This window comes from Xiphophorus hellerii, chromosome 16 (genome assembly GCF_003331165.1).
Source record: "Xiphophorus hellerii strain 12219 chromosome 16, Xiphophorus_hellerii-4.1, whole genome shotgun sequence".
NCBI lineage: Eukaryota > Metazoa > Chordata > Actinopteri > Cyprinodontiformes > Poeciliidae > Xiphophorus > Xiphophorus hellerii.
This window is the reverse complement of record NC_045687.1, coordinates 4,535,458-4,547,810: the sequence shown is the minus strand read 5'-3', so window position 1 is coordinate 4,547,810 and position 12,353 is coordinate 4,535,458. Positions and strand designations below refer to the sequence as shown.

At 38.6% G+C, this 12,353-nt stretch overlaps 1 protein-coding gene across 2 annotated transcripts in view; it reads left to right on the top strand.

Annotated features, from left to right (window-relative positions):
• Positions 1-12,353, top strand: part of kcnh6a (potassium voltage-gated channel, subfamily H (eag-related), member 6a) — a 45,436-nt gene that overhangs the window by 29,639 nt on the left and 3,444 nt on the right. For both annotated transcript variants that reach the window (XM_032587031.1, XM_032587030.1), the window contains exons 7-12: positions 4,759-5,181; positions 6,011-6,437; positions 7,687-7,886; positions 8,679-8,931; positions 10,438-10,631; positions 11,679-11,778. In XM_032587031.1, coding sequence (XP_032442922.1) covers positions 4,759-5,181; positions 6,011-6,437; positions 7,687-7,886; positions 8,679-8,931; positions 10,438-10,631; positions 11,679-11,778 — 1,597 coding nt within the window. The remainder of the gene's footprint in view (positions 1-4,758; positions 5,182-6,010; positions 6,438-7,686; positions 7,887-8,678; positions 8,932-10,437; positions 10,632-11,678; positions 11,779-12,353) is intronic.

The window sequence follows — 12,353 nt, the reverse complement described above, 5'->3', positions numbered from 1 at the left end:
CGCTCATGTTGCATGTGAGGATCTCTGCCTTTTCCCATTGGATTTGTGTAAAGATTTATGGAGCTGGAGCAAAAGAAAGCAACTCTCTTACAATAATAGACTCCTGATTATTCCCTGCAAGGGCCTTGCTTTACTTCTCCTCGGTTTTTTTCTTTCTGCCTTATATGGCCAAGTACATATTTAGAAACCTTTTTGCATGTACTTAGTCTTGAGAAGCTATTTGCTTTACTATTTCTGGTCGTTTTCAATTTAATTGGCAGAGAATATTTTTTTAACATGTACTGAAAAGTGTGGTGTGCATGTGTATTCACCCCCATTTAAGTTGAAACCTCTAAATAAAATCCAGTGTAAAACAGTAAATGTACAATGTTTCTATGCAATTTAATCCAGGTGTAAAGAGCCCAGAAGAACAAATAAAAAAAGATTTTTTTCATACTGTATCATATTTTTTTCACGCTTTCTTTAAAAAAAAAATAAAAAATTAGAAATGACAAAAAAGTGTTTTTCATTTCAGTTGTTAGTTCTGTTAGTTGTATGAGAAAGTATTAGGTCCAAGATGTGAGAATTTTTGTTTAATTATGAGAATATAGTCGTAATTTTACCATAAAAAACAAATTAAAATTACAAGACAAAAGCCGTTTTTAATTAGAAAAACCACTTTAAGCATTAAATATTATCTGTAAAACTAAAACAAAAGCATAACTTCACTAAACACTCAACATTCCTGGTTTTATCTATTTATTTTGTTATTTTTCGTGTTGAGTTCTCATAAAATTACTATTTTGTTCTTCTCATATTTTAACTTTATTCTTGTCATTTTTAGGACTTTATTCTCATAACAAAAAAAAAATCCTGAGGCCTGAGCCTTAAATTTCATCGTAGAGTCAAAATAAACAGAAGCTGTAAAGCAAAATGGCCGCTTTTGGTGCTGACATCACTTGTTACTATGGAAACCCAAGGAGTGCATTAGTGAAGAAACAAAAAAAAATCCAGATTTTCCAAAAATGTAATCTTCAAATCCCAAATTGATAAAAATCGATTTATTGCCAAGCCCTAGAAAAACAGCAGAGAAACCATGGAGACGTTTTAAAGCTCTGAGGCTCTTTGTGTCGTTGGAGGAGATGCAGAGATCCGCAGCTCAGGTGGGAAAGTCCAAACACTTTGACAAGGAATACTACAAGTTGTGGAGAAATTATTGATTTCTGATGCTACTAATTGATTTATTGCAACAGTCCTAAATGTAACCCCTAGGCCTGTCACGATAGCAAATTTTGCTGAACGATTAATTGTCTCAAAAAATTATTGCGATAAACGATAATATTGTTTGAAGACCTTTTTACACTGATTTAATGAAAATGATGTAATAATGCATGCGATTTCCTGCCAAAGATAGATACACTTTATTTTCAAAATAATATTTAACACTGGAAATGAACAAAACAACCAAAAACAAAGATAAAATGGATTCTCAGTCTCCATTAACAAAAAATGTACTTGATAAAAACTAAAAAACATAAAGCCAAAGTGTAAATAAATGCTGCATTCAACCTAAAGACTGCAGATTATGAAGTCTGTGTACTATGTTGCCCTTCAGTAATAATTAGATTTAAATAGAGAAGATGGGCACATCGACTACCTGATGCAATAATTCACACTACATGATTTTTTGCAGCTATTTTTCCCCTTATGACAATCTTAGAAAGTTGGTCTTTCTAAGATTGTGTGGTGTGTTACGGTAGATCGTCGTTGCCGCTCCGATCCAAATCAGGGATTTTCCCCGACTGGGAGCTTAAAGCAGCCTTTTGAATGTGACAGGTAGCCAATCAGAAAGCAGGATTCTCCTCCGTGTTTTCTGAGGGGAAATTACGGAGGGGAATCCCAAACAGCTGACACGGCGCAACCCGAAGTCCAGCGGACATTGGAGATGATATGTGGAAACAACATTAATGTTTATTCAACATGCAAAGAATATAGAAATGACAAGGGGAGGAGTTGGAGCGAAATTGCTACCGCAGTTGATAAACCCGGTAACTTTTCAGCTGTTCTTCGTTAACGTGACATAAATAGGTTATAATGATTTTCATTCAGTCAGGACTTTACGCTGACACTAGCCACATGCATTGCAGGTAGATTGTAGTAAAGCATTGATTAATGCCTGGTTTTAAAATTAGTTCACTGGACTTGTAGCCATTATTTTGTGCCCATTGTTGGACACCACACGGCAGGAACGAACCCAATCGAACCGTTACAGCTAGGATTTCTGTCGGCTAATGTGTGATCTGTCAGGTTTTGAAAATGGGCCGACAATCGGCCGACAGCTCTAAGATCGTGTAGTGTGAGCTGGGCTTTACACTGAGGAAATGAGGAAGGGAGGAGTCAGTGGAGAGCACCGGAGTTGAGCCTTTTTTCATTCAGTGTCATTAACAGAAAGAGAAAAAGGCCGGAAGAGACGATAATGCCGATAATTAAAATGACGTCGATAGTTTTAATTTATCGTACGATTAATTGATTTATCGTTTATCGCGACAGGCCTAGTAACCCCTTTCCCATGCTTTTGGTTATTGTACATTTGATTTATTTTTTGTTTTGTTTTTGTTTATTTCTTTTAAGGAGTTTTTATGTTGATAATTAATAGTTTTAATTTATCATGCAGTTAATTGATTTATTGCTTAAATAAACTTGCTTAAAGTTTGTCATTGCAGTGTGACAGACATCAAAAAAAGAGTTCAAGGGGTATAAATTATTTTTGCAAGCCACAGCAAAGTGCAGTTCGATGATGCTTGTCTCAAAACATTTGGTGAAAGTGGGTTAAGGAGACTCTGCAGCTGTGCTCGTACAAATCCAGCTGTTTCTGCTCCTACTTGTCCTCGCCTGAATGAAGACGAGAGAAACGGTGCATCAACAAGAAGCTTTTCTCATCTGCACTGATAATTTCCAAACAAACCCAACTTCACTGTTTTCATGAAGCAACTAATCTCAGTTCTCCATATGGGAACCCAGTCGATACCAGCACTTACCCGGGTCCACGATTGACCAAAACGCTGGCTGGAGTTGTCACATGTCCAGCACAAAAATGGGGAGGGAGGTTTAAAACGTTGCACTCAGGCAGGTGAGGGAACAGTTTGGGGACTGATTTATGCTGGTGAACTGAAAGCTTTCTGCTGGAAGGCGATGCAGGTTTGTTCCTGTTACCAGCGGCAGGATGAGAACCGGGCCGCCGAGGATCTCGTCGTACCGGTCAGTTGGATCTCACTCACTCCTGACTGACTGTGTTATTAAAGTGGACCTATTATGCAAAAGCCACATTTTGCATAACAGGTCAACCCCAGCGGAGCTCCAGCCTGTTGCCTAGCAACCCCAGCGGAGCTCCAGAACATCTGGTCAGCTGGTTTTACCGCTGTACAATGGCTGCTGGAAAAGACAAACGTTTTGTTGTTGACTTACCGTTTAAAAACCATTTGCTGCATTTTTGTTGGTTGTGCAAGAGGCTCCACTTCTGCTTTTCAAAGATGTTTGGTTGTATATTTGAGCATCTGTTTCCAGTCATTTTCACGTGTGAGTGTAAACGTTGAGTTGGGGTCGTGGCCTGCAGCAGCTTATTTTACTTAAAGTGACAAGCGGCCCAAAAACAGCTCATTCCGAAAGAAGCTCAAAATATTAAAAATCTCATTAACTAAGAATGATTTTGTGCAAAGAATGTAATGAAGGTGTTTTGTTTAGCCCCTAGACCAATCATAACCTGTTTAAGGAATCCTAATAGGTCATCTTTAATGGAGATGTTTTCGTATTTCCATTTGGGTCTCTATTGCTGCTAAAAACAGCCCAAGCACTAAAAAAACACTTAGTGTTGTTTAGTGATAAGTTGGTGTTTTTTGGTGTCTGGAAAATGAGGCCGTTTCAAAAACCTCCCGATTAAGTCACGATCAACTGGCACTCCGCTGCTACCTAGCAAGCCAAGCTGAGCTGCAGCACGTTTGGCCAGCTGGTTTTACATCTGTATGCGCTGTACAATGGCTGCTGGAAAAGACACATGTTTTGTTGTTGACTTACAATCCAGAAACCACTTGGTGCAGTTTAGCTGCTTGTGCAGGAGGCTCCACTTCTGCATTTCAAAGATGTACAGTTGTATAATTGCATATTTGTTAGCTGCCATTTTCACATGTGAAAATGCAGATGTAAACATTGAGTTGAGGGCCGTGGCCAGCAGCAGCTTATTTGGATTGAAGACGAGAGAAACGGCAGACATTTTTAAATCATCACAGTATGATGAATCCGCACATTTTAGTTAAAATCATAGACTTGTTTTTATTTTTGCTGTTCCTCATTGTCAAACTCACAGCTGAAGGGTTTCTGTATCTTATGTTTTCTCCTACATATAATGTTGTTTTTAAGTTATTTAAGTGCCCAAAGGTCTGTATTATTATTATTATTATTATTATTATTATTGTTGTTGTTGAGCTCCTTTCCATCTGAAAGGAGCTCAAAGCAGGCAGTACTGAGCAGATTAAGATATTTTAAGAATGTCAAAGAAGGATTTTGTGCAAAAAAAGTTGTATAGTCTATAGAACAGGAAGCCTAATAAATCATCCTTAAAGAAATATCATGTGACCGGATGTGATACAACCGGTGCTGTTTGCTTGTATCTTTTCTTCTTAATTGTTATTAACTTGAAACCCTTTAAATTATCTGCCTTAATCAAGAACTTTAACTGTGACGAAACAGTCAATAAACTGATAAAAACAGCTTTTACACCTGCAGGTGTTGTCCCTCGGCGCCGACGTGTTGCCTGAGTACAAGCTCCAGGCCCCACGCATCCACAAGTGGACGATCCTCCACTACAGCCCCTTCAAGGCCGTCTGGGACTGGGTCATCCTGCTGCTGGTCATCTACACGGCCATCTTCACCCCCTACTCTGCCGCCTTCCTTCTCAACGAGACGGAAGATGACGGAGGCTCTTGCGGCTACACCTGCAACCCGCTGAACGTGGTGGACCTTGTGGTGGACGTCATGTTCATCGTGGACATCCTCATCAACTTCAGGACCACCTACGTCAACAGCAACGACGAGGTGGTCAGCCACCCGGGCCGCATCGCGCAGCATTATTTCAAGGGCTGGTTCCTGATCGATATAGTCGCCGCCATCCCTTTCGATCTGCTCATATCGCGCTCTGGGTCACAAGAGGTCAGAGGAAACTACTTTGCTTGGCTGCCATTTTTGTTTGCTTTGTAGTTTCTAGCACTCTCCCCGCTCCCCTAAGGATGTAAAACAAAATTGTAATTTTAATGTTTAACTTTTAGTGAGGAAAGACCGTCAATCATAATGACTGTCTCCATGTTCCATGTTGCATGTTCTCCCTGTGCATGCGTGGGTTCTCTCCGGGTTCTCCGGCTTCCTCCCACAGTCCAAAAACATGACTGTTAGGTTAATTGGTCTCTCTAAATTCTCCCTAGGTGTGAGTGTGTGTGTGCATGGTTGTTTCTGTCTCTGTGTTGCCCTGTGACAGATTGGTGACCTGTCCAGGGTGACCCCGCCTCTCACCCGGAACGTTAGCTGGAGATAAACACCAGCACCTCCCGACCCCATTAGGGACAAGGGTGTAAGAAGATGGATGGATTTCAGCTGCTCTGTTCAGTACTCCTGTCCCTCACTTCTGACATCCATCAAGGCTCTTCGAATGATTAAGTGACGTAGTTGCAAGAAGTTAATACATTTATAGACAACGGGTTCTTTCAGGCCAGCCTTGTTTATGATGCTTTTATCAAACTAGTTTTGTTTGCCTAGAAAGTCTGGTTGGTGTTTAACATATTGCTACGTTTGTGCAGTAAAAATTGGCACAAAAGTTTGACACCAATTTTATTACATTCGAAAAAGATTCATTTGTGGCCTTTTTCTTTTTATTTGAGCACCTCCCTCTTCAAAATGTAACGCCAGTGTTTATAATCTCTTGCTAATAGGTGTCTGTTAGCAAAGCAGCTTGCTTTAACGCTGACATGACCTCTCACACCTGCAGACGGAGCCACAAACCCAAACTACTCTGATTGGACTTCTGAAGACGGCCAGACTGTTGAGGCTGGTGCGAGTTGCCAGGAAGTTAGATCGCTACTCCGAATACGGAGCGGCGGTTCTGTTCCTCCTCATGTGTACGTTCGCGCTCATCGCCCACTGGCTGGCCTGCATCTGGTACGCCATCGGCAACGTGGAGCGCACCGGCTCTGAACGCATCGGCGGCATGAAGATCGGCTGGCTTGACAACCTGGCCGACCAAATAGGGAAACACTACAACAGCAGTGACAGGAGCTCAGGCCCCTCCATTCAAGACAAGTACGTCACGGCGTTATATTTCACCTTCAGCAGCCTGACCAGCGTGGGCTTCGGCAACGTCTCGCCCAACACCAACCCGGAGAAGATCTTCTCCATCTGTGTCATGCTCATTGGTTGTGAGTAAAGTGGTAACATTTATTTTAGAAAAAGAACCTAGTTAAATTTACTCAATTGCATTTACTTGAGTATCTTTTTTGAAAAAATTTACTTTTAGGAGTAGTTTTACTACAAGTAGTTTGTACTTGAATAATTGTCTTATGAAGTATTTTTTTCTCTTACCTGAGTAAGTTTCTGTATTTTCTACCCACTGAATGAAAAACAAACATGTTTTAACCAAAAATTCACCAGACACAGACACACACCTGCAGTTTTTGTTAAAGTTTCATAAGTTTTTTTTATTGAAAGAAACTAATTTGGAAACATTTTCTCTTGCCTGGTTTTGTTGTATTTTGTTAGTTATATGAATGATTGTAATTTTAATCCTTAAATTACCAAAATTTCTTCTAACTTTATATTTTGGTACATCTGATGTTGTAATTTTTAAATACTAAATGATTGATAATTCGATCAGTTACTCAGAATTTCCAAGTTTTGTTTTTTGGAAAATTTCTGAGATTAATCTAAAAGTTTAATTTTTTTTCTAGCCAATTTTTGACATTTAAAACTACAAAATGTTGCAATTTTTTCTATAAAAAATTCTAAGATTAATCTGAAAATTTCAGAGATTTTTCTTGCAAACCTTCGACTTTTCAAACTCAGAAATTTCTAAGTTTTTTTGGTGGAAATTTACTTTGTCAAAAAACAAATGTTTTGTTTTTGACTTACCATCCAGAAACCACTTGCTGCATTCTTGCTGGTTGTGCAGGAGACTCCACTTCTGCTTTTCATAGATGTACAGTTGTATAGCTGCACATTTGTTTGCAACCATTTCCAAGTGTGAGTGTAAACATTGAGATAGGGGGCGTAACCAGCCTGAGCAGACTAAAATCTCATGATCTAAGAATGATTTTGTATAGATATGTGATTTGTATAGACCATATTTCTATCCTAACCTGTTCAGGAAAGCATGATGCATCACATTTATAGTTCTATTAAGGTAATTTGCTGGATATTTCCAAAAGTAACTGCTAAAGTCCTGAAAAAGTGATATCTTGGTCAGAAATGTCCTGTGTTATCTGAAAATTTTAAATCAACGCAAATTTCATGTTTTTATTTTTAATACTTAAAAAGATTATCTAGATTACCGTAGTAATGCTTCTGTCCTTCTGAAAAACATTCTCAGACATTTTAGCAGATTTTTAACAGGACTGATGGCATTTATTTTAATCATCTACAAACAAAGGATTTTGTCTTTCTCTCCTTCAGCTCTGATGTATGCCAGCATCTTTGGGAACGTGTCGGCCATCATTCAGCGGCTGTACTCTGGCACGGCCCGGTACCACACTCAGATGCTGCGGGTCAAAGAGTTCATTCGCTTCCACCAGATCCCAGGAGGCCTCAGACAAAGACTGGAGGAGTATTTCCAGCATGCCTGGTCCTACACCAACGGCATCGACATGAATGCTGTGAGTGATTTTAAAGCCCCAAAAACCTGTTACAACCTCGTATCAGAGCAGAGTTCAGGGTTAAGTAGGAAGTTCATGAAATGTTATTTATATATGTGAAGCATGCAATCCTTTTTTGTAAAAATATTCACCATTTTGGTTTTCAAACATTTTATCTAATGTGACAAAGTTCTATTTTACGAACTACTTTGTTGGTGTTTGTTGAATTGCAGAACCTTTTATTTTTTACACTGCATCACCTGAATGGGATGTTTTATTGTGTTTTTTGTTTTTTTTACTTTTTAATATACAAGTCAAGAAGAACAAGCGTAAAATAAAAAAATGCCACTCGTGAAAAAAACAAGACAGAAATAGATATACAGTTTTTAAATTCTTATCAATGGCAAAAACACAAAGTTTTTCTTAGAAGCTGTAGCACATATAAGGACATTATTTGGTAAAAATGATGCATCACATTACCCTCTATTGCAGATCCTGCTTTCCTTGGAGAGATTTTTACGGTTCATCTGCTGCATTAACTTTGACACAGTGTGTTTGCAATGTTCTGTTCTGCTGTGTTGACCCAGTTCTCTAGTGTTTGACCTTTGCATCAAGGATGTACCTTATAACTTTACCAACTTGCTTTCAGTAAAGCAGGAGTGATGCACTACAGATCAGGAGGTTAATTGTGTCGCTTCTTTATTGAAGTTGTTGACCCACTTTCTAGTGATGATGCGCTTCAGAGAATGATGTAACAAGCTAATTTAATGTGCAACATTGACAAAATGTCCATGCTCTTTGGTTGTTTTGCAGGTTTTGAAAGGTTTTCCTGAATGCCTGCAAGCCGACATCTGCCTCCATCTGCACCGCAGTTTGCTGCAGAACTGCAAAGCTTTTCGGGGCGCCAACAAAGGCTGCCTGCGCGCTCTGGCCATGCGATTCAGAACGACCCACGCGCCGCCGGGTGACACCCTGGTGCACAGCGGGGACATTCTCACCGCCCTCTACTTCATTTCCAGGGGTTCAATCGAGATTTTGAGGGACGACGTAGTGGTGGCCATACTGGGTGAGCTGAAAATATAAGCAATGGACATTATAAAAGCTAACTGAGTAAAGTTACCTGTACCTATTGGAACTATAGTTCAGATAATATTTTTATTTTGGTATCTTTCTTGTGAGCATTGCAATGGTAACGGATTCAGTGCTACATGAAAAGATTAGCAGTGGCGGCTCCAGCGGGTGGATTACAGGGGGCTATGGCTAACCCAATAAAATATCACGATTATTTTCTTTTTCATCGTAGTTAATAATATTCTTTAATATGTACAGTAGTTGTTGTTATTTTCCTAATTTAAAAAGAAAAAACAACCAATAGTATACTGACTAAAAAATCCCAGGTAATGAACTTGTATATCTATTTTCACTTTTGGTAAACAATGGAAAGGAGCATGTAATGTGAAAACAGATTGTTTTCTACAACCCAAATTTCCCAGGATAGAATCAGCAGCTGAAGAGAAAACTGTGGATAAAGCAGGAAAGCTTACATCTAATGTTTGCCAGGATTACATTTTTTATTTAAAACTAAAAATGATCAATATCAACTGACATGAAATGGTTTAAAAAATGTATCATGATACGTGCAGCCCTATATAGGCTTTAATTAAATCGCAAAATACCACATATTCACTATCTACTTTACTGGTGATTGTTGTAGATGACTTAAAATGTTTATGGAAAAATGTGATAGCTTGTATTAATGAAAAAAAATTGTGCTAATGATTGTAGTTACTGTTGTTTGTTCCTGTCTCGTTTTTGCTAGACACGTACTAGACGGTACTGGTCTTATCAATATCGACGGGACTACAGACATTTTGTCATTTTTTTGTGCTTTAATGCTGCAGTGTGTAACTTTTACTAAAACAAATATGGTTTTTACATATTTGAAATACACCACTCAGTCAGAAACGACCAATCAAAATCAGATGGTGAGACTTAGCGCTGTGCTAACATACAGCTGGTTCACACCTGCCACCAATGCTAATGCTAGTTAGCCTAGCCACAGATTTTCCTGTAACAGGAAGTTGTTTTTCCACCATTAGCACATTGAGCAGCATATATGAGATGGATTGACAGCACTAAGACCCTCCTCCTGGCTCTGACTGGCTTTTAAACGGTAGTTGTGCATTTTTGCAGACTGCAATAGTAGCACTGGGAGAAAGTGGGTTCTGTCTCATACTCTTAAAACAACATATAAAACATATTTTTGTAATTACATGCTGCAGCTGGATCTCCTGTAGCCAAAGCGCCATCTGATGCTATCCTTGACATCTTGACAGCATGCGTTTGTTTTTGTGTGTTGTGCCGCCCGAGGTGTTTGGGCACAGCTCCACTTTCATTTTACAATCGCATTGATCATCAATATCACATCCAGCCTCCATAGGTCACGTCTTTTATAGCTGCGTTTGTGAGGACAGTTAATTTGTTCTGTTGCAGACCAGGAATCCCTTTAATTTTTATTTTTATTCAGTTGCATACCCAGTTACTGAAGTATTTTGCTGGGATTTCTTTGCAGGAAAGAATGACATCTTTGGTGAACCCAACCATGTCTATGGCAGGCCCGGGAAATCCAGCGCTGACGTTCGGGCTTTGACCTACTGCGACCTTCATAAGATCCTGAGGGACGACCTGCTGGAGGTGCTGGAGATGTATCCAGACTTTGCTGACTCCTTCTGGAACAATTTGGAGATTACCTTTAACCTCAGAGATGTGAGTACCTCTAGAGGGCGATGTTACAACATTCGTATGGAATTTGTTGAATTAATTGAATTATCTGGAATAGAAAAGGTAATGGAAGGTAAATAGTGAATCTAAAGGCAAAAACTTTGAGTCATTTATTTATGTTTTGCCTCCAGTAATCTTCTTATTTCTTGCAATTTCTTAAATGAGACGTATTATGCAAATTTCACTTTTTCACGTTTTTATATTTTCATTTGGATCTCAACTGTGTAAAAAAACAAATAGCTATTTTTGTTTTGTTGTTTTTTTTTGGCAGTAATTGAATGTTTTTGGTGTCTGGAAAATTAGACGCTTCAAAAACCTTCCGATTGTAAAATCACATTCAAAGGGCACTGCAACCCGCACAGAGCTCCAACCCCGTTACCTAGCAAACCGAGCGGAGCTCCAGCACGTTTGGTCAGCTGGTTTTACCGCTGTATCCGCTGTACAATGGCTGCTGGAAAAGACAAGTGTCCTGTTGTTGAAGAACCAGCATTCTTGCTGGTTCTGCAGCAGGCTCCACTTATGCTTTTCAAAAATGCACTGTTGTATAACTGCGCATCTGTTTGCAGCCATTTTTAAATGCGAGCGTAAATGTTGAGTTGGGATGCATGGCTGGCAGCAGTTTTAGTTTCACCTGATTGAGATTTATTAAATGAATGCTATTTTATAGATTGTTTTCCTAATTTATAATTGCATTTAAGATGTTTATTTTCATCTTATAATGTATTCCTAATAGTGCATAGAAAAGGCTTCAGTAGTAGTAATGAAAAATTTGAATATTGTGCATTTTTAATTTGATCATCAGAATAATGGTTGGTTGCTTCCCTTTCACCTTTTTATGATTGGGTGAAAGAAAAGTCTGTGGATACAAAAAAGAACTTGGTTTAAGACTTTTGTGCACCATGGCATGTCTTCCAGGCCCAAACAAAATGTTTATAGCCAAGTCATTAAAACACCACTTAGGATACTGTTACCAAATGTTTTAGAAACAATCTACTATTTGGGTTTTAAATGACTGAGTCTAATATGACTCAGGCAGACAGAATAAACCAGCAAACACCGAGCAGGAGCTCCGAGTGCGGCTGCCGACTGACGAGGCATCGCAGAAGCTCCCTGCGGCGGCGGAACCGGCCGGGTGAGAAATTATTTTTATTTTTCTCCCAGGCAAACTTTTTTTTTATAGAAAAAATTAGTCAAAAATTTTCTGGAAAAAGTAAAGTTTTAGATTCATCTCAGAATTTTTTGAGAAAAAGTCTTGGAAATTTGAAAGTTGAAGATTTTTAGTGTTAAAAAGTTTAACATTTTTAACTTTTGAAACTCAGAAATTTCCTTGTTTTTTCCCTAAAAAATGTCTGAGATTAACCTCAATTTCAGATTTTTTTCTTGCATATGTTTGAAACTCATTAATTGCTTTGTTTTTTCTCAAATGTTTGAGTTTTTCCAGCAAAGGTTCCACTTTTGAAACATCTCTTTGGTTTTTTAAAGAAAATAGGAGGTTAATTTTGAGTTTTTATAGAACATTTTCGACTTTTCAAACTCAGAAATTTCCTTGTTTTTTTCTAGAATATTTCTGCGATTAATCTGAAGTTTTGAGTTTTTTTCTAGAAAATTCTTGACTCTTCAAACTCAGAAAATTGCAGAGATTTTTTGGCAAAAATGTATTCTTTCTTTCCCCCCCCCCCATCTACAATGACCTCTAATACACCATCA